The sequence below is a fragment of the Spinacia oleracea genome, chromosome 5 (assembly GCF_020520425.1).
Source record: "Spinacia oleracea cultivar Varoflay chromosome 5, BTI_SOV_V1, whole genome shotgun sequence".
In the NCBI taxonomy this organism is placed as follows: domain Eukaryota; kingdom Viridiplantae; phylum Streptophyta; class Magnoliopsida; order Caryophyllales; family Amaranthaceae; genus Spinacia; species Spinacia oleracea.
Window position 1 is genome coordinate 19,046,662 of NC_079491.1, and position 23,241 is coordinate 19,069,902.

The window sequence follows — 23,241 nt, forward strand, 5'->3', positions numbered from 1 at the left end:
ATATATCAGCTACAGCCCCGTGGAATAATTTGCGAATTGCAACCATTGTTAACCTTCCAAGCCCCTCTTAAACACTCGATAAAAACATGACAAAATAACATGATTGTAAATGAAAGAAATAAGAATTACAAATGTTGACGACAAATCGACAATGCATGATTGAAGCAGTTTTATGACAAGATTAATCTACAACCGAGCAATTGGAGCATTTCCAATACAGTAGTAAATGTAATGTGGTTTTAAATTACAATGGGGAAATCCAATTGTGTGATAAGGTCCCACTGTCAAGCACCTGTTGCATATAAGCGCGACCATTTGTTTGCTGCAACATGAGTGTTCGGAACAAGTATTAGTCAACCAATCAATCTTGTAATTTATACAAAGTATTACTCATAGAGACATAGGTTTATCGCATCCGTATATTTATATTACTCATTATTAATACACTTATATTACTCCCTCCATCCCAAATTAATTGCCATTTTTAACCATGTTATTACACTAATTCAATGGAGGAAATTACATGATTTACAAAAATAGCATTCATGATAATATGATAGTTCATAGTTGTGTCATTTTAAGGAGATTCGGTCACTCCAAAGTATAATAGGAAATGTGACAACGTTTTACAGACATCCCTGAAATAGTATATGTATTGAATAATGACAATTGAGATTGAATATATGCACGCGATATCTAAGGTCCAAGTAGTGTTAAGAGGGAAGGGTTATGGCAAACATGTTTCCACAGCTTCAACTTCATTACTCTGAAAGTGGATCATCATAACTTTTAGAATAATTTACTAACAAGAATTCTTTCATAAGTGATAACTTAATCAAGCACACTACAATAAAAGTGTCAGAAAATCATCAATCCAGTCATGTATACAGAGGGATATAAAGACAACCAGGAATAGATAAACACCAGCACACAATTTCTTGTTATAAATGAAAATTTGTCGCACTTCACATAGTTAGGGAGGCAAGACTTCACACAATCTGGTCCGAAGACATATATAAGCTTGGATTTCTACAATGTTATGCGCTCAAGGTTCAAAATGCTTTAATAAATTCAATCAAATCTTTCCCCACCGTAACCCCCACACCCTCAAAACAAAACAAAACAAAACGAAAATAAGTTAGTTACAAACACATTTCTAACAGCCAGAGTTTTCCTTGCTTTCACATTCCTTCTTTCATTTTTAAACAACTCCCACTCTCCAAACTTTTGTTAATTAACTAGTATTAGCTGTTTAAATGTTTTTTCCTACTGAATACATCTATACGTAAAATCATGTATCGGATTATGAAAAATTTACCTTAGTAATACTGTTCGGATCTGCAGGGCTGGGCTCCATTTATCTTTAAGGATGTCTAAGCATATCCTTCCAAGCTGCACAAATAAGTTCTCATATTAGCTTGCATGGAATATTGGAATCAAACTGTAGCACGTCGAAGAGTAGGTTCACACCTTATCAATATTCGGATGATAAATCTTAGTCAAGAAACGGACCTGTTCCAAATAGAATGGATCATAAGAAAAATGAGAACGCCATTATGCATGGAGAAGAAAATCAATTTGTTCGGCAGTAACTTTATAGCTTGAAACCTTGAACAGCAATATTAGCTTACATCAACTTTCAATTTGTTATATCTTACATCACATACAAATCCAACAGTCTACCAATTCTTAAATGGATCATGTCCACACTAAGCTTGTTGTGGATCATACCTAAAAAAAAGGTCCCTTATTTTGGCATGTTTATTAGGATTATTATGCAAAAAATATCAAATTGGTGTCAAGAATAGTGTGATTTTAAGCCACAATTCATGTTAAAAACATAGGGTTACTATGCTTCAAAAAATGGTTACTATATCTAAGAAATTTGGTGTATAATTAGTCACCATATGAACAATAAAAGACCTTATGTACTTGAAAAGGTGTTATAGAAAATTATTGGTTTTGGGTCCACACTAATATTATTGTGGACCAGGCCCACGCAAGAATAATCCTTCTGATTTGTATACGGGTTTACCCGACCCAATTAGTGATATGGTTTAGGCGGGTTGCTTTCGGGTTGAAAATTTCAACTTGATCCAACCCATTTAATTAAACGGGTTGGGTTGGGTCAACCCATTTAATTAAACGGGTTGAAAATGTTGACCCAACCATTTATTATTTGGTTGAGTTCGAGTTGGGTTGGTGGGTTGGGCCAGCTTTTGCCAGCTAGTTAAATGCAGTCGGACAATGTCAATTGATGAAACAGTCACGCCTGTGGACACCAAACCAAATAATACCTTACCGTTTCCAGAATGTTCGGTACAGGTTAGCAAAGGAGAGTGTATAGCGAAAAGTGGTGGGTGATTACGGTTGCAACGAGGAAGATGAATTGTTGGGAAACTGATGTGTGGCAAATTATACACTATGATCATGAAATTAAAGTATAAACCATCCCCTAAAGCAGATAGATAACTAATACTCTCAGATCTCAGCACGTCAAAACAGATCAAAGAACACCATAACTTATGCAGAAAAGCATGAACATTATTTTAAGAATACCTTTGCTCAACCTTGTTTAACCACCAACTTCGACACATCACAGAAGCAAACACTCTTCTTGGTGGAGCATTCTATTCCCCTGGTGTGATCGAATCCATTTTGTAAACTATCTCCTGTAGTTATAAATAGGAAACTCCCTAAGGTAAAAGTTTAAAAAATAATACTTCGTATTTCATTTTGACAGATACGCAAGCAATGTAAAAAGTCAGGAAGCAAAAATACTCTATTTAAATTCAAAAAAACCTTTCCATTGCAGAGTTTTCTCAAATACTCTCTACTCTTCCGTGCAAAGGGCTGGTCGTGCCCGTCTCTACACTGTTATAAGACAGGAGATAACCCCCACATTAAGAATATAATTGTGAACGAAGTGCTAATAATCATTACAGCTGAAGTGAAGATTTTACAAGTTACAACACAACCATTGTAGTGACTATCAATAAACCACAATATAAGACTAAGATGCAAATTTGGAGACAAGAACAAAAATGCATCTACCTTTCTGGATTTCCAAAATGAGTTCAAATGCACAAAATGGCACTTTCCAATCTCAAAGATTCAAGCCAAAGCTAAGTTATAAACCATATTATTTCAAAATTAAAGGAAAGGGAACAAATCGTAAAAAAATTAGCAGTAAATAAATATTCCTAAACCATCAAGCTTTACAACAGCCTTCACAGCCTTGTTAGATATTTACTAAAGAATCAAAGAGCAAACCTAATACTCCCTCCATCCCTAAAAGATTGCCCCATTTGTTTGCCCCGTTACCTTATTTGGTTTTTTGTCCATTTCCGATGGAGCTAAAGATTCATTTGTTCTTTTGGCTGTGGCCTGTGGGATGTAATGGACATCAAAATGACTCTTAAAACCTTTTCGCTTACTTTCCATGAAGTAGAAGATGGTCGTCCCATTATCGCTTTTGGGTCAATTAGAAACAACCTCTCTGCAATTGCAGGGGTAAGGTTGCGTAAACCCGACCCCCCCTACCCCGCTTCTCGCGGGAGCCTCTTTGAGGCAATGGGGTAATGATAACGATAATGATGATTACCTTATTTGGTTTATGGTCCCCACGTGTTTCTCCTGACACACAATTATTTTATTTAACTAAAAGACAAATCTACCTACCAATTTGTTTTTGTGTATACCCAATTCTTAATAAATTGAACAAAAGCAATTGGGGCAATCTTTCAGGGACGCAGGGAGTAGGTTAATTAAAGAGGTTAGTAGTTGAGGAAGCAAATCCTAACGAACCTGCAGTTGTAGCCCATAGGAAATGAAGTCATCTTACTGAATTATACCATAAACTCTTAAAGACTTCATCTAAAGATCTATATTTCACAAATCTAATCGAAACCCTAACCCGGAATTTCCTAAAATCCAAATTAGATAAAGCCAATAGTAGTAAAACATTGTAAGCAAAGAAACTGGAATATAAAACAGAAAACCAAAAGCCCACATAAATACCAAAGCCAGCAGTAGTAATATTGCTGGTGAGTCACTCACATATGATGAATTAGGGTGAATCAGTATTCAGTAGCCGCCACCAACTCAAGGAGATGGTTAGCCCAGCTCAAATGGCGGCGTATCAGCTGAAGATGATGATGAATTGATGAGTCAGTGGTCAATACCTCCTCATTCAATGCTTCGGCCTACAGTAAAAGATATATGTAGTAATAGTAAGATGTGAAACGCACCTGAAAAAGAAAATATCAAATCGCCAAACTAGTATTGCCAATTCATTACTAAATTTCACAGCAATCAACAGACACAAAAACAATAATCAATGAACGAGCAGTAAAATTAAGAATCACCCTAAACAATAACATTCCCACAAATCTAATATTCTATATTCTACATTCTAGCAAAAATAAATCGAATTCCGTAAAGAAAATGAAGAATAATGTGCTGAAGGATACAAAGTAATATGTAGAAAAGAATAAACCTTTTGTTCTAGTCAATGTCGGCCTACTCGCAGCAAATGGTGTCGTAACGACGATGGGGAGGAGAGAGAACAGTGAAGGAGGAAAGGAGAGGGAAAAGTTAGGTTGGAAATGGAGGATGGAGTAGAAGCGCGGAGAAGGCAAAGAAGCAAGGGGGAAATCGTCTAAAGAATGCTCGACGGAAAAATTGCCCATGCACTGGTCTTAAACACAGTAACATGAAACCTGGCTTTTTAAAGGTTAGGGGGGTAAAAAACATTAACCGTGTATAGTTTTATTTTTAAAAAAATTCTACATACCAACATTCGAACTCAGGCCCTTTGTATGCACATTCACCCTTTTTCATTCCACTGAGCGAACGATTCTTTAGTACATCCAGTAACCTAATTAGTATAATCTAATTTTGGGGACCTTTTTCCGGGGGCATGGTATGGAAGCCCAGCTCGCGCCTCCCATTCGCAGCCCCTGAACTAAGCTGTTGCAGAGGTTTTGCGCTATTCACAAATGTGGCACTTTTATTAAAACCTTCTAGCAAAAGTATCCGCACTGCCTCCAATCCCGTAACCAATGTCAGATCCAACTGCACACAACAAAATAAGTTAACAGTCCGGGAAAAACTCAAATGTAATCTAGGCCCCAAAACCCCATATAAAATAGAATGTGATGAGGAAAAGCAATTTTACAAGACTTCAAATCCAGCAAGTTGACTAAGATTCAGCCGAGACCAAACCTTAGTAACAACAGAAGTAAACCTGACACCAGACGAGGAACAACAAAGTACAGGAGCTACTACAGTGCTATTATCCTTATATAATTACTTAATTAACAATTAAAAGACTATTGTATGGTATTTTTCTTCTACAAAATAGTGGTTTGTTTCTCTAAAATTAACCTGAGGAGCTCTATTTAAAGCTCCAGATTCAAATAGAACTTTCCCACATACGCTAAGGTAATTTGGGAAATTTTTCTGAATTCAACAAGAATTGCCAAATTGTTTCGTCTACAATACACAACAACATGTCATGAAGCAGAGACAGTAAGTCAACAATAAGGTGGAATAAGACGAATGTGGATTAATGTTTTACTCCGTATCTTTTAAATACCAGAAAACACAGGAGATGAAATTCAAGAAGAAAAAAATAAATCACAAGAGCATAAGGACATATCAGCTATACAGGAGTATAAGAACCCCTTAAATACAATAATTTCAACCAATAAATGTACCCAAAATTAAACATAATGATCCCTAGATTTATATCTGTTGATGTTGAATCCTTAGACTGGAGGAGATACTGATTCTATTCAATACTACATTCGACCCTATTTTGAAACTAAGATGAAGACTCATTTTATGAGATGACTGGGGAGCAACAATGCCAAGTATGGGTCTTGCTAATGATGGAATTTTGGATGGAACATGTACACGTAGGCTAGCCCCAAGTAGTAGATACTAGATACAAATAACACATTAGTTAGAAACTCAAAGATGATTTCGTTCACTCCCTCTCTCGCTATTCAATTATAATCAACAAATTCCATCTCTTCATGCAACACCTTCCAAAATAGTTGCCTTAAATTTGGGCAGCAGGCTAGTACCTTGGTTCTCTTCTAGTCTAATGTATATGCCTACATAAGAATCAAACTTAGAGGTTCACCTTAAAATATTTATGTGACAAGTTATGTTGGAAAAAAGATTAAAACAAAAAAACCCCTACAGTTCCAAAGTTCTACATTTCATGACAAAAGCTATTGAAAACTGTGGAACACTGAGTTAAGTCAGCAGCCCAAAAGAAAGTACAAACCACGTTGCACCAAACAGCAGCTTTGAGCAAATTCATTCAAATTTAAAATCAAACAGAAAAGAAAAAGAAGCCTCTTCTTAGGTCTCCTGTAGATAGGGTAATGTATAAAACAAATAGAAGGCAGGCTGCTCACCTCTTCACGTTCTTGTTTACTGAATGGACGGAGAACAAAACTGGCAGCATCCATCATTCCAGCAGGCCGCCCAATTCCTATAAAAAATTCACACAGAGATTGATGGCACTAATTCAAATAAACTAAGCATTGATCTTTCACTCAATATTATTTACCTATTCTTAAACGTGGAATGTCGCGATTTCCTTTGAAATGATCAATGACACTCCTCATCCTACAGGTACATCAAATAAAAGTTTACAAAGGCGTCTAAAGGGCACAACAAAGATTCCAGTTTTTAATTGGCATAAAGCAACAATATTATATTACAACCTCAGAAGGCCAGGAATATATAAAAAGCTTTGTTCCATTTTACCAAGTTGATTAACAAACCCCATACTGGTAAATAACCCCAACAAAAGAAGTAATCTGGTTACTAACTTACTATTAATAACTATTTGATACACCTTTCAACTGGATTACACCAACTATATGGAGTCTCCATCTGAAGAATCCAGGTGGGGAGTACACCTATGTTTTAGGTTTTAACATTTTCACTATGTTTGGATAGGATGATTTGGACGGAAAGGGACGGAAGGGAAAGTGAGGGATGTACTATCCCTTATTTGGATATGATAAAGGGGAAGAGAAAGGAAAAAAAGTCAAGAGAGATTTGTTTTCCTTCTCTTCATAATAAACCAAGTCCCTCCACAGTTGAAAACATTCGGAAGGAAAATGGGCTCACACTTTCCCTCGTTTCCCTCCCTTCTCTTTCCCTTGGCCCTCCACATGCTAACAAAGTGTTGAGGTGGTAGTTGACTATATAAGACAATTTGAGAACGTAACTCAAAGACAAAACCTTGTCTAAGCACTTAAAGCGTGTTTAAATTTTGGTTAATGTAGCATCACTAGCACTTCACCAACAAAAAAACACAGGAAGCGCATAGAAGGTAAATACCCGTTGTGACCTCCGTGACCACCCTTGGGTAAAAGCCGCAATCTCGCAAAAGCCAAATCCAAGTCATCGTAAATCTGTATAAAAATCAATCATCTCTTTAAATATATGAGGTTTAAAACTTTAAATCAACACAGTAGGATGAGTAATGAACAGCATATTACCACTAGTACTTGATTCAGTGGGATCTTAAAATATGAAACCATAGGACCGACCTTCAAAGAATATTTTCAGAATTTAGTAACCATTGCCGGGAATAGAAAATATGTCTAATAATTTAGCTTCTATGATCTAACAATTAAAATATCTTCCAAGTTTAGCTACTTACAGAGTAACCACTGAAATTCATGAAAGTTAGTGGCTTGGAAAGGATGACCGGAACTTTTCCAATGTAGCCTGATCCGAAAGCAAACAAATTAGTTAACAAGCAGCATAAGTTCAAGAAACCACCAAAAAATCTTTCATCAAAATATTCTTCTTGATTTCAGGGATCACATTCACATATTTTAATCCCTCTATTTTTTTTCTCATTTTTGAAATGACTTACAAAGTTGTGAGTCACAAATTTAAATGGGGACAAATGTTTTGGAGGGGGACATTAAACATTTAATTTGATTAACTGAGGTATTATTTCCCAGGAACAAAAAGGTTACTTTCCCTAATAATATAAATTTAAATATCATTCAACAATTATATTATATATTTCTCCTAGCTTTGTGCACGCCTTGCACATACTAAGTTTATAACGATTAATCCACTACAGAAATTTATCTCATTACGAACTTGCAGAAACAGGGAGTTTATTTCATCTTGCACCAGTTTGGAGTTTTGGACGATTATTGTTAAACATCGTTGGCTTCTAAACTCCTCTTCATTTTTTCCGGTTTCTTCTTTAATTCATTATAATATGTAGTTCATACCATACTGTGAACCTCATTTACATACTTTGCTTACTATCAATGGAATATTTGTGAAACAAACAGAATATTGAATGAGATCTATACCAGCTAATATACACAATAGTCAAACTCTGAGTGCGACAAAGCAAGTCCTAACCATCCAATTTACGGGTGGTTTATTTTTATTTTCTAGTTAAGGACTTAAGGGTGGTTATGAGAATACACCTTTTTCTTAGATGGGTCTTTGATTAAAAACCCTTACACAAATAACACAGAAGAAAGGTAGACCTAAAGACCGGCCCCAAAATCAAATTAGGCAATACATTAGAAAAAAATATGAGCTTTACGTTCACAATAATAACCAAAGGAAACATGACATAACATAAGCGCTACTTTTCGGAACATAACATTATGAAATTCAACAAAACTCCTGAATGGAACATTTTATACTTGAATGATAAACTTTGTTTTGATTTAATATTCCCTAAAACACAGGACTTCAACCAACACATGGTTTGTGCCATTGCTTTATACATTCCATAGTTCTTGTGCTACAAATTCCTCTATGGTCTGTTTGGGATTAAAGAATACATTTCAAATTCTGGAATTGGGTAAATGCCATTGTTTTGAATTTATATTTGCTTCAATTCCATGACAAATAAAAAAGCCCCAAATTGAGAATTTCAAATTCCATTTGAATTGCCGTCAGTTACAATTCTCTCTCCCCTTTAATTAAAGAAAGCCCATGACTGGATCCTCCTTCCTTCTTCTTGATTCCATCGACTGTAAAAATTGAAGAAAACTCAAATGGTTCTTGCTCTTTTTCTGTAAGTTCGCCTCATTTTTGCCTCGTCATTCCTTTTTCCTGTCTCTTATTTCTGTATCTCAATTTTTTTATGTCTGATTCTCTCTCCTCAGTTGGGAAAAGTTCATTAGATTTCTCTTTCTACATCTCTGTGTTCTTCAATTTTTGTTTTCTCAGACTCTTACATTTAAGTCAATGTTCCTCTTGCCTTAAAATTTCAAGTACAATATGTAAAGGTTTTTGTTGATTAGAGTTTGGATCAATCACTTGGCTTTGGTATGATTTCCATAGATAACATTTTACAAAGTACTATATGACATGAATTCGGGAACAAGGTAAGTGAAGAGTGATTCAAATTCTGAATTTGAAATTCTAGTACTTCCCACACACATAAATTGGATTTCAATGTCAGAATTTGAGTTTCAAGAATTGGAATCCAGATATTGAAATCAAGTACGGGTTTCCAACACAACCCTAGGTTATTCAATAATGTTAAAGCCAGAACAAAGGAGCAAGGGTACCTTTCCCAAACGAAGCTTTAAAAGAAACACTATTACTCATTGAAATCCCCTCCGCTTCTGCTATGATGTCTACCATCTCAAAACCAACCTGAAACGTAACATAGTTGTTTCTTCAATAAGAAATCAGATCCCAAATTCCCAACACAGCAGAAAAGAACTTTTTTCAGGGTTAATGATACCGATTAGAAGCATCCGCCTGTTATGTATTTGAGAATATGAAAGTAGTAACATGTATAGTAGAAGCTATATACAATTAGACTACAGTGTTGCGACTTGCAAGTAAAAAGTGAAACTATTTTATAAAGAACCACTATAGGTACTTTAGGGAACTTACAACCTAAAACAGTTTTCACCCCATTCTGGAGAAAAGCAAATGCTGAAATATCCAAAACTCCTCTGCAACAAAGTTAACAATATGGACAGAAAATCGGCAATCTATCATGGTATCTCCTAACTCAATCTTCTGCATGTACATATGTAACACTCGCCATTTCCAAAACACATAATATTCTCAATAAGAACCATAAGAAAAATTCCTGCTTGATTCCTTTTCGAAAATTAGAAGCTGTCACAATCTCCAAAAAATCCAAATTGCCGGTATATTTTATTTCCAAGGCTATTCCTTTAAGAACAATTAGTAAAACAACACCCACAATCTCACATTTGCCATTTGTAACACCCTTGTGGCTAATTCAGACCCCCAAAAAATTTCTCACACCATATGAAGAAAAAAATTACAATCAAATCTTATACACCAGTATATGAAGTACAGCTTCCGGTTTGATTCCATTTCGCAAATTAGTACTATATGTTTGTCCCCCAATTGCCAGAACATTATGTTCCTAAAAACTTATCCTTAACAGCAATTGAGATCGAAACACCCAAAATCTAAAAGTTCCTTTTCACCCATAAACTCAAGTTCTCTTTCAGGCCATTGTATTGATCAAATTTAAAAAACAAATAGTATCACTACGTGTTAATCTCCAAAGTGCCTAAATTGTTTCAAAATAAAATCCAAATAATAACAAGAAAAATCATTCCAAAAGCTTAACGGAAATCCCACAAAGAAGAGAGAGAAAGAATACATTATGACGACTGCCGTTAAAAAAAAAGGTTGGATTTCCAAGACCAACAAGAAGCCAAGGTTTAGGCTCAGGCTTAATCTGAAGGGCATCATCACCAGAAGACGATGCCGTATTTCCCTCAGCGGTGGTATTAGATTCACTGGAAGATGATAAACAATCAAAATTGATCATTTTCCAATTCGAATTTGCAGACGAAAAGTTTAAGGTTTTAGAAATTAGAGAAGACGAAAATGAAGATGATGAAAACAAAGTTCTGCGAAACTGGAAACGTTGTAGAGCTGATGATGAAAACGGCAATGAAATTGCAGCAATGTTCATACTCTGAATTTCTATTTCGATTTCTAGGGTTTGAAGTTGAATTGGAATGGTTTACGTTACTTGGATGCCAAAAAGGGGAAAGTGAAAGTAATTTTAAAAAACTTGTGGGAAATATAAAAAAAAGCGCCGTTGCCGGGGATCGAACCCGGGTCACCCGCGTGACAGGCGGGAATACTTACCACTATACTACAACGACATTATTTGTTAAAGGTTTAACTAAAATCAAATTTAACACTATGTTAATTTTGATTAATGTACTGAGAAGAAGATGAGAGATAACTCCTTCGAACCTTAGTGTTGGGGTGTTAAAATGGGCCCACCATTTTAACCCAAAAGCCAATAAAACTCACTCAAGCCCAATATCATTTACAAGGCCTCAAAGGCCCAACAAGGCACTATATATACCCCTCAAAGGGCAAGGTGAAGGGGGTCATTCTCTAACCCTAGAGAAGTCACCCTACTCTCTCTCTCCCCTACACACCTCATTTTATACATCAATTGTACTGACTTGAGCGTCGGAGGCTCCGCCTCGGGGACCCCCCCTTGGCCCGGAGTTCATCTTGCAGGCACCGTACGAGGCCAGATCTCAAGACACCAAGGACGCTCATACTATCGTTTCAATCCCGGAACAATTTGGCGTCGTCTGTGGGGATCGAGTACAATAACCCATGAAGATCCACTCTTTCATGGCTGCTGTGTTCAACCACAAAAAATGGGTAGAAAAAGAAAACCAATATGTTCGGCCAAGATCTAACTACTTCGTGTATCGCATCTCAAAAGGAGCGTGCTAAGTTGGATTCTAGATGGTCCAAAGCCACAAATTAACGCTTCTGCAGCACAAAACTTGTATTATTTGGCTCACAAATAATAAATGGCTACTACATTTGGTGCTAGTGGACCACAAAGTACGCACAGTAACTTTGCTTGATTCACTCAAAAAGAAAATTGAGTGATTAAACTTGATCCTCTGAAAAGGAAAGTTAAAGACTACAAAGCTTCGGCATTCTACATCCCACATCATCATCGCGAGTGGTAGATACAGAGCCGAAGATGCCATCACCTATTGGGGAATCCAAGCTGCAACATCAGCAAATGAAGACTTCAAACAGCAAGTTTGGAAGATTTCAATATTGAGCTTGCCGAAGACCTGTAATCTATGTCTCTTCGGAGTCGAAGAAGCAAAAGGAGCCAGACAATCAGCAAAATACCAAGAAATTAATGAAAAGCGAAGTAATTAGCTTCACCACTTCATTGAAGGCATAGTGAGACCAAAACCGAAAGTAACCAAAACGGCGAGTCGAGGCAGTCCAAGGATGAGCCGAGATTAGAGCTAAGGTTGTCTACAGGTGGTCCAAAACGTCAGCCTGGTGAAGTTGCATTGCTCATTCACTCATTTGCGATCTATAAGCTAAGTCTCCTCCTTTATATTTGATGTTTTGCTTTATTCTACCATAACCAATTTGGTCTGATAGTTTGGTAGAAAATAGGTGAATCTTACTTATCAACTGTTCGACTGACTTTCTGGACCTTGTAAAGGAGCTTCCTCAAGCCATATGCCAGACTAAAGTCATTTGAAAAATCACCTACCAGGTGTTTGATAAAATGCTTCAATGAAGTCAGATTCACATTCATGCTACCATTTTTCAGTAAGAGGTCATAATTGATCTCCCAGAGAAAAACAGAGCAGTTCCGAGCAATGCCAAAGCTCCCGAGCAGTGCCAAAGACAGGTCGAGGCTCATAGCCAAAGCTCGGTGCCGAAGCTCCCGCGCAGTACCAAAACTCAGTTCAGAAGCTCGATTGATGAGGTTAGTACCGAAAATTGAGCAACTGCTCCCGTAGCTCAGCCATGACTGACGAAGTTCACTACCAAGGTCTATGCCCAGCAAAGCTTTGCGACTGAAACCACCGAAGGGACGGCTAACTCAAAAGCTCCCAAAGCTCGGGGCCGAGGTATATATGGCCCAAGGCAAAGTGAAAGCTACCACGAAGATACTCAAAGTTGCCAAACAGCTCCTTCCCGAAGACCTTCAAAGTAGCTAAAGTAATAGCTACTTCACGAAGTTCCGGAGAAAAAGCAAAGCATTTCATAGGCTTCCCGAGGTCCAATCCATGGCTCCCGAGGTCCGAGCTCATGCTCCCGAGGTCCAAGCTCCCGAGGTTGACCCGCCACGGTCAGCCCATCGGAGGTCAGAGCAAATCTTGTATGTTGATCCACATGCGAAGAAGTGAAACACTTCACAACTATGAGTTACAACTTCATTTCCATGACCCAGTTGCAAGCTCAACGCTAAGTTTCTCTATAAATTAATGTGATATTTATGAAATCATCATGCTTTCTTATACCATAACTAATTTAGTTTGATAGAAAACTGGTAATCTATGTTGTTTGTCATTGATACACTGTTGTTTGGCAGACCTCATAGTTGAGTTCATAATAATCAACTTGGTCCTGAAAGCTACTACAAAAGAAACTTCATGACTACAACTTCAGTTGACGCCCACAAGGTGTTTGACAAAATACCTCAAAGACTAGCCAAAGGTGAACATTAGTCTACCGAAGAGCTTCCCCAGGTCCAAACAACATGCCGAGGCTAACTCATCCGAAGGTGGAGCCACGGTCCGAGCCTGCGCTCCCGAGGAAAAACTCCGTACCTGGAGGTTGGTGACAGGGTCAGCAGCTCCCTAGCTCAGTGCCAGAGCTCCGAGCCGAGCTCAGTTCAGAACACATCAGCCTAGTCTTGGTTGACAACGACAATGATATAAATTCAGCATCAAGAAAGCAAAATAAATTGGTGACGCCATAGAAGCTCCCAAACTTCATATCGAAGCTCAATTCCATGTCATGCCGTCAGCAATTGATTTTTTTGATTAAATAACTCATATGATGACAAAGAGAAAGCAATACGAGAATTGAATATAAGACCTCCTTAGATCTCCAACATAAGGAGCATCTCTAAGCCAGAATGGCAATCCAAAGCGGAGCTCGACGACCCTCATTGTAACACCCTAATAATTCCTTGTTTTTATAAAACCATTTTCCAACTTAAAATAAAGGAATTACTAAAGTATTACCGCCACCGTGATAACGGTTAAGGCTATTACCAGAATTACGCAGCGGAATTAAATGTCAACTAACTTTTAAAAACCATAATTAATAAAATATCGAGGCCTCCTACAATTTGGAACCATAATGGCCCAAAACCCAAAATATAAATAATCCAAACGTTTCAAACATAATTAAAATATTAAAGAAATAGTTTCAAAGGACGAAAACATGCAACTCTCTCAATCATCCCAAGCCACATGATTTCGATCGTACTTGATCTACCAACCTGCTATATTAATCTACTCCCCAACAATGCAAGTGCAAATGATGGATCATCATAGGGTCATTAAGGCAAAGGCCATGACCGGAAACACACAAAGCACGTAGTCAGCAAAAGCTGAGTACTTACAAGCATAGAGAAATGAAACTAAGCATGCATCACTCACTAAATACTAATCATCATGCATAAGCCATATAATAATAAATCAAACAATCATGAGATACAAGACTCGACTCTTGACTCGACTCTTGACTCACAATTTAATTAGAATAAGCTTCGAACGGGCCAAAGAATAATCCACAAAGGGAAAAGGTGATGGGAGCCAATCAAACACCAAATATAATAATAATAATAATAATAATAATAATAATAATAAAATCGGGCCATACCGAGTGTCGGGCCATACCGACGGAATTCCTGCGCATAATATAAATGAAACGTCTTGTTGTTAGGTTATGATTCATATGACAGTTCATAAATCATGCGGAAAAACCATAAAGCCAGGAAACATATTATTTACACATAATCATTTAGCATAGTTTAGATGCATACTCTTTGTTGCGTGCCTTCCCTAGCTGCGCCCGAACCGAACAAGAACAAGTCTTTAGGACTCCAAGTGTCGTCCCTCCGTAGATAGTCCACAGCACGTCCGGATCCGCCTTAAGATTGACCAACTAGAATCGCCCTTAAGGTTCTAATATTTTCGGTTAGGTAGGCAAGAATATTGGCTGATTTTTCTGCTTAAAAATCTTAGTTTTGAATACTTAAAACTTGTGTATAAATAATGACCCCTAGGCCTTTATTTATAGAGTTATGGAAAAGGAATCGTAATCCTAGTAGGATACGAATTAATTGAAATTAGAATCCTACATGAATTCTATTTAATTAATTTATCCAATTAGGAATAGGAATTTAATCATACACTAACTCTTGTAGATTTAGGAATCACGCATGAGCACAAACTCACACACACACGGCAGCCACAAGGGCTGCCCATGCGCGTGCGAGCAGCAGCCCACGCAGCGCGGCCCACGCATCCGTGGCCTTGGCGCGCGCTGGGCCTGCCTTGCGGTAGGCCTGGGCGCTGCCTTGGCTGGGCTTGTGGCGCGCGTGCTTGCTGGGCGATGGCCCGGCTTCGTGCTGGGCCTTCGTCCGGCAGGCCTCGTCCGATGCTAATTCGTACGATACGCTTCCGATTAAATTTCCAGTTCCGGAATTTATTTCCGATACGAACAATATTTAATATTTCCGATTCCGGAATTAATTTCCGTTTCGAACAAATATTTAATATTTCCGTTTCCGGAATTATTTTCCGATTCCGGTAATATTTCCGATTCTGACAATATTTCCGTTTCCGGCAATATTTCCGATTCTGGTAATATTTCCATTTCCAATAATATTTTCCGATATGTACCATGTTCCCGTTTCCGGCAACATCTACGACTTGGATAATATTCATATTTCCGATACGATCCATATTTCCGTTTCCGGCAATATCATCGTTTCCGGAGTATTCATTTCTTGCCTGTGACGATCTTAGCTCCCACTGAAACCAAGATCCGTCGGTTCCGAATATTCATAGATGGAGTATTTAATGCCATTAAATACTTGATCCGTTTACGTACTATTTGTGTGACCCTACGGGTTCAGTCAAGAGTAAGCTGTGGATTAATATCATTAATTCCACTTGAACTGAAGCGGCCTCTAGCTAGGCATTCAGCTCACTTGATCTCACTGAATTATTAACTTGTTAATTAATACTGAACCGCATTTATTAGACTTAACATAGAATGCATACTTGGACCAAGGGCATTATTTCCTTCAGTCTCCCACTTGTCCTTAGGGACAAGTGTGCATTTCCTAATTCCTTTGTCGCTCGATGCTTGCTCTTGAACATAAGGTAAGAGTTGTCATCCTTATTATGTCCAGAGGCGTTCCTCGGTTTCAGAGTTCAACTGATCAAATAAACAGATAATCATAGCCTATGATTCATCCGAGCACGGCCATGCATTTCACAGTTTCTAGCTCTCCGAGTGGCCTTGTACAACTTTTAAGCATCTCATCCCGATTTATGGGAGGACAATCCCAATCTTGCGATCTTGAGATTAGACTTCGTTTGATAGGTGATTACCTGAGCGTTGCCTTTATAGCCTCCTTTTACGGTGCGACGGTTGGTCAACGTCAAAGCAACCAGTTCTCAAACAAGTAATCTCAAATCACTCAGGTATTGAGGATTTAGTGTCTAATAATTTAATGAAATTTACTTATGACAGACTTTCATCTCTTACAGTAAAGTTTCATAGGTCTTGTCCGATACTAGTCTTCCCAAAGTAAGTATCTATGCAAATGATTATGACATTGCCATGTCCACATAGTTCAAGAAACAGAACTACTAGTCATCTTGCATTCTAATCGTCTAACGTTTTCTATGCGTCCAATTTTATTGAAAACTCCGATTAGGGACCATTTTCAACCTTTGACATTCAAGTTCACTTGATAGACATTTCTTAGTCACAGGACTGGTCCTGACAGTCTATCTTGAATATATCGTCAAGTTGAAGGGACTCATCATTTAATAAACCACAAATTAAATGGAAAAATGAATTCCTTTCATTTATTGTGAATGATTAACCAATAATGTTTTACAAAGATTTAAACTCTAAAACTTTAAAACATTAAACAGAGACATCAAAGCCATTCTCCAATATGCTTGATTCCCATAGCTGCAGTGTGCGAGTTGTGCTTCGCTTGCGGCAGAGGTTTAGTTAATGGATCTGATATGTTGTCATCAGTTCCAATTTTGCTTATCTCGACTTCTTTTCTTTCAACGAACTCTCGTAGAAGGTGAAATCTACGAAGTACATGCTTGACTCTCTGGTGGTGTCTAGGCTCTTTTGCCTGTGCAATAGCTCCGTTATTATCACAATACAGGGCTATTGGTCCTTTAATGGAGGGGACTACACCAAGTTCTCCTATGAACTTCCTTAGCCATATAGCTTCCTTTGCTGCTTCATGTGCAGCAATGTACTCCGCTTCAGTTGTAGAATCCGCAATGGTGCTTTGCTTAGCACTTTTCCAGCTTACTGCTCCTCCGTTGAGGCAGAAGACAAACCCAGACTGTGATCTGAAATCATCTTTGTCGGTTTGGAAACTTGCGTCCGTATAGCCTTTAACAATTAATTCATCATCTCCACCATAGACCAGGAAGTCATCTTTGTGCCTTTTCAGGTACTTCAGAATATTCTTGGCAGCAGTCCAATGCGCCTCTCCTGGGTCTGACTGGTATCTGCTCGTAGCACTGAGTGCGTACGCAACATCCGGGCGTGTACATATCATAGCATACATTATTGAACCAATCAATGATGCATATGGAATCCCATTCATTCGTCTACGCTCATCAAGTGTTTTTGGGCACTGAGTCTTGCTTAGAGTCATTCCATGAGACATGGGCAGGTAGCCTCGCTTGGAGTCCGCCATCTTGAACCTATCAAGCACCTTATTGATATAAGTGCTTTGACTAAGTCCAATCATCTTTTTAGATCTATCTCTGTAAATCTTGATGCCCAATATGTACTGTGCTTCTCCTAGATCCTTCATCGAAAAACATTTCCCGAGCCAAATCTTGACAGAGTTCAACATAGGAATGTCATTTCCGATAAGCAATATGTCGTCGACATATAATACTAGGAAAGCAATTTTGCTCCCACTGACCTTCTTGTATACACAAGATTCGTCCGCGTTCTTGATGAAACCAAAGTCACTGACTGCTTCATCAAAACGTATATTCCAGCTCCTGGATGCCTGCTTCAATCCGTAGATTGACTTCTTTAGCTTGCATACCTTTTTAGCATTCTTTGGATCCTCAAAACCTTCAGGCTGTGTCATAAACACAGTTTCTGTTAAAACGCCGTTTAAGAAAGCAGTTTTGACATCCATCTGCCATATTTCGTAATCGTAATATGCAGCGATTGCTAACATTATTCGAATAGACTTTAGCATTGCAACTGGTGAAAAGGTTTCATCGTAATCCACACCGTGGACTTGCCTGTAACCTTTTGCAACCAATCTAGCTTTGAAAACTTCAAGTTTCCCATCCTTGTCCTTTTTCAGTTTGAAAACCCATTTGCTTCCAATGGCTTGGTAGCCATCTGGCAAATCGACCAAATCCCATACTTGGTTTTCAGACATGGAGTCTAATTCAGATTGCATGGCTTCTTGCCATTGCTTGGAGCTAGGGCTCGTCATAGCTTGCTTGTAAGTCGCAGGTTCATCACTTTCAAGTAATAGAACGTCATAGCTCTCGTTCGTCAAAATACCCAAGTACCTTTCCGGTTGAGATCTATATCTTTGCGATCTACGCGGGGTAACATTTCTAGATTGACCATGATTCTCACCAGATTCTTCTAAAGATCTCTGAGTTTCATCTTGAATGTCATCTTGAGCATTCTCTAGAGTTTGTTGTTCGACTCGAATTTCTTCGAGGTCTACTTTTCTCCCACTTGTCATTTTGGAAATGTGATCCTTCTCCAAAAAGACACCATCTCGAGCAACAAACACTTTGTTCTCAGATGTATTGTAGAAGTAATACCCCTTTGTTTCCTTTGGATAGCCCACAAGGATACATTTGTCAGATTTTGGATGAAGTTTGTCTGAAATTAATCGTTTGACGTATACTTCACATCCCCAAATCTTAAGAAAAGACACATTTGGAGGCTTTCCAAACCATAATTCGTATGGAGTCTTTTCGACAGCTTTAGACGGAGCTCTATTTATAGTGAGTGCAGCTGTATTTAGTGCATGTCCCCAAAATTCTAATGGAAGTTCGGCCTGACCCATCATTGACCTGACCATGTCTAGCAAGGTTCTGTTCCTCCGTTCTGACACACCGTTCCATTGTGGTGTTCCAGGAGGAGTCAATTCTGATAGAATTCCACATTCTTTCAGATGGTCATCAAATTCATAGCTCAGATATTCACCGCCTCTATCAGACCGCAGTGCCTTAATCTTCTTGCCTAATTGATTCTCTACTTCACTCTGAAATTCCTTGAATTTGTCAAAGGATTCAGACTTATGCTTCATTAGGTAGACATAACCATACCTACTGAAGTCATCAGTGAAAGTGATAAAGTAGCTGAAACCACCTCTAGCATTTGTACTCATTGGTCCACATACATCTGTATGGATTAAACCCAATAGTTCATTTGCTCTTTCTCCAACTTTAGAGAAAGGTTGCTTTGTCGTTTTGCCAAGTAAACATGATTCGCATTTACCATAATCCTCTAAGTCAAATGGTTCTAGAATTCCTTCCCTTTGAAGTCTTTCTAAGCGTTTCAAGTTTATATGGCCTAATCGACAATGCCACAGATAGGTGAGATCTGAATCATCCTTTTTGGCCTTTTTGGTATTTATGTTATATACTTGTTTGTCGTGATCTAATAAATAAAGTCCATTGACTAATCTAGCAGATCCATAAAACATCTCTTTAAAATAAAACGAACAACTATTGTCTTTTATTATAAAGGAAAATCCCTTAGCATCTAAGCAAGAAACTGAAATGATGTTTTTAGTAAGACTTGGAACATGGAAACATTCTTCCAGTTCCAAAACTAGCCCGGAGGGCAACGACAAATAGTAAGTTCCTACAGCTAATGCAGCAATCCGTGCTCCATTTCCCACTCGTAGGTCGACTTCACCCTTGCTTAACTTTCTACTTCTTCTTAGTCCCTGTGGATTGGAACATAAGTGTGAGCCACAACCTGTATCTAATACCCAAGAAGTTGAATTAGCAAGTATACAGTCTATAACGAAAATACCTGAAGATGGAACGACTGTTCCGTTCTTCTGATCTTCCTTTAGCTTTGGACATTCTCTTTTGTAATGGCCTATTCCATCACAATAAAGACAGCTTGATGTGGACTTGTCCTGCTTTGATTTAGCATTGCCCTTGGACTTTCCACCTTTCTTGAACGGTCTCTTTCTAGCCTTGAGTAAATCTTTGGCTTCACAGTCCAGTATTATTTCAGCCTTTCTGACAAGGTGAACAAATTCTGCAACTGTTTCTTCTCTTGGTTCACTTAGGTATAGTTGCTTGAAGCGACCAAACCCACTGTGTAGTGAATTGAGCAAGACAGAGACTGCCATCCTTTCGCTTATTGGTGTTCCTAGTAGACTTAGGCGATCAAAGTATGAACACATAAGATCCACATGGAACCTCAGTGGGACGCCTACCCTCTGTTTAGTGCGAAGGAGCTGAACATGTGTTTCTTGGACCTCCATCCTATAACACCTGTTGGGAGAACTAACCTTTAGACCAGACATTGATTCAATCAACTCATGGACGTTCAGGTCCCTGTCCTCCGTACTTCCACGACAGATATCCCTCAGATTCTTGATGAGCGTAAAAGGTTCATAGGCTACAAACCTTCTAGCCCAATCATCAGGGATATTGTTCAGCATGAGACTCATAACCTTTTTGAGATCCGCATCCCAGGCGTAAAACCTCTCAGGGGTCATGTCTCTGGCATAGTAGCTTGGCATGGGATGTGACAGTACATACTCAAGTCCATTGAGTTTGACTATTTCAACTAGCTTAGCTTCCCATTCAAGAAAATTTGTCAGGTTCAGCTTGACCATAAGCTCAGAACCCATGATGATGTTTTGATTGTTGTTTGCCATATTAAAACTACAATTGAAAAGAATAAACAAATAAATAACCATTCACAGTTTCTCTTAATAAACTTAAATTCTAGCATACATGCATAATTCAATGTTTATTAAGCATTTTATTCAAATTATGTGTTCCGGCAGGTGTGAATAAAATGATTCCAAGATCCTAAAATCATTGAAGAACTAAGCACAGTTTGTCGACTTAATCCTAGAACATCTTAGGTAAGCAAAAGCCTTTTGCTAATAGTCTAGAAACTATTCTTGGTTGATAGGTACGTCTAAGAACTTATTAGGTAAACCTATCGAATTTGCCACGACATAAAAGGACTCCTTACTTATATCGTTGAGTTTCACCAAAACTAACATGTACTCACAATTATTTGTGTACCTTGCCCCTTTAGGACCAATAAGTAACACCTCGCTGAGCGAAAACTATTACTAGATTGATGTAAAGGATATCCAAGCAAGTGTATATTTTGGCATGGCACCTTTTAACTCAATTTTTAAGTTTGGAACTTAAGGCTCTTACTATGTTGGTTAGATTTTAAGTGAACTAAAATCCTTAATCATGCAACATAATCAAGCTTTTGATCTCATGCATTTTAAGACATATTTAAAACAATAAATAACTTAAAACATGCATAAGATATTTGTGATCTAGTATGGCCCGACTTCATCTTGAAGCTTTGACTTCAAAGTCCGTCTTGAAAATCTCCGTGGGAGGCACCATTTTCTTCAAATAGGATAAGCTATAACTAATTACAACTATTTGATGGTTCGCAGACCATATTTGAATTGAAAAATAACTTTGGTACTTTATGAAGGAAATAATGCCCTTGGTCCAAGTATGCATTCTATGTTAAGTCTAATAAATGCGGTTCAGTATTAATTAACAAGTTAATAATTCAGTGAGATCAAGTGAGCTGAATGCCTAGCTAGAGGCCGCTTCAGTTCAAGTGGAATTAATGATATTAATCCACAGCTTACTCTTGACTGAACCCGTAGGGTCACACAAATAGTACGTAAACGGATCAAGTATTTAATGGCATTAAATACTCCATCTATGAATATTCGGAACCGACGGATCTTGGTTTCAGTGGGAGCTAAGATCGTCACAGGCAAGAAATGAATACTCCGGAAACGATGATATTGCCGGAAACGGAAATATGGATCGTATCGGAAATATGAATATTATCCAAGTCGTAGATGTTGCCGGAAACGGAAACATGGTACGTATCGGAAAATATTATTGGAAATGGAAATATTACCAGAATCGGAAATATTGCCGGAAACGGAAATATTGTCAGAATCGGAAATATTGCCGGAATCGGAAAATAATTCCGGAAACGGAAATATTAAATATTTGTTCGAAACGGAAATTAATTCCGGAATCGGAAATATTAAATATTGTTCGTATCGGAAATAGATTCCGGAAATGGAAATTTAATCGGAAGCGTATCGTACGAATTAGCATCGGACGAGGCTTGCCGGACGAAGGCCCAGCACGAAGCCGGGGCCATCGCCCAGCAAGCATGCGCGCCACAAGCCCAGCCAAGGCAGCGCCCAGGCCTACCGCAAGGCAGGCCCAGCGCGCGCCAAGGGCCACGGCTACGTGGGCCGTGCTACGCGGGCTGCTGCTCGCACGCGCATGGGCAGCCCTTGTGGCTGCCGTGTGTGTGTGAGTTTGTGCTCATGCGTGATTCCTGAATCTACAAGAGTCAGTGTATGATTAAGTTTCTATTCCTAATTGGATAAATTAATTAAATAGAATTCATGTAGGATTCTAATTCCAATTAATTCGCATCCTACTAGGATTACGATTCCTTTTCCATAACTCTATAAATAAAGGCCTAGGGGTCATAATTTATACACAAGTTTCAAAGTATTCAAAAGTGAGTTTTTTGAGAGAAAATTAAAACACACATCTTGCTCAAAAGTGCCGAAATTTTCTAGTACCTTAAGGGCGATTCTAGTTGGTCAATCTTAAGGCGGATCCGGACGTGCTGTGGACTATCTACGGAGGGACGACACTTGGAGTCCTAAAAGACTTGTTCTTGTTCGGTTCGGGCGCAGCTAGGGAGGGCACGCAACAAAGAGTATGCATCTAAATTATGCTATATGATTATGTGTAAATAATATGTTTCCTGGGTTAATGGTTGTTTCCGCATGATTTATGTAATGTCATATGTATCATAACCTAACAGTGGTATCACGAGCCCCTTATTATTTTCATAATCTAAATTGCATGAACATGG

General features: G+C 38.3%; 1 protein-coding gene and 1 non-coding gene across 8 annotated transcripts; both read right to left on the bottom strand.

Moving 5' to 3' along the window:
- Positions 1–87: 87 nt before the first annotated feature.
- Positions 88–11,068, bottom strand: LOC110793702 (peptidyl-tRNA hydrolase, mitochondrial). Of its 7 annotated transcripts, none has more exons than XM_056828267.1 (13): positions 10,676–11,068; positions 9,591–9,678; positions 7,694–7,761; positions 7,530–7,580; positions 7,369–7,442; positions 6,587–6,645; positions 6,432–6,508; positions 4,060–5,076; positions 2,803–2,874; positions 2,560–2,672; positions 1,471–1,512; positions 1,319–1,392; positions 88–322 (listed from the first exon to the last, which is right to left on the bottom strand). In XM_056828267.1, exons 1-8 carry the CDS (start codon positions 10,991–10,993, stop codon positions 4,894–4,896), a joined length of 918 nt encoding a protein of 305 aa, XP_056684245.1. In that variant the 5' UTR covers positions 10,994–11,068; the 3' UTR covers positions 88–322; positions 1,319–1,392; positions 1,471–1,512; positions 2,560–2,672; positions 2,803–2,874; positions 4,060–4,893. The 7 variants fall into 7 exon arrangements, with proteins under 7 accessions (XP_056684245.1, XP_056684251.1, XP_056684246.1 ...); XM_056828273.1 differs by having other exon boundaries at positions 4,060–4,205; positions 10,676–11,062; XM_056828268.1 differs by lacking the exon at positions 88–322 and adding an exon at positions 568–766 and having other exon boundaries at positions 10,676–11,062.
- A 49-nt stretch (positions 11,069–11,117) lies between these two features.
- TRNAD-GUC (transfer RNA aspartic acid (anticodon GUC)) lies at positions 11,118–11,189 on the bottom strand. Its single transcript has one exon. It is a non-coding gene; the product is annotated as a tRNA-Asp (tRNA).
- Between the last annotated feature and the right edge of the window lie 12,052 nt (positions 11,190–23,241).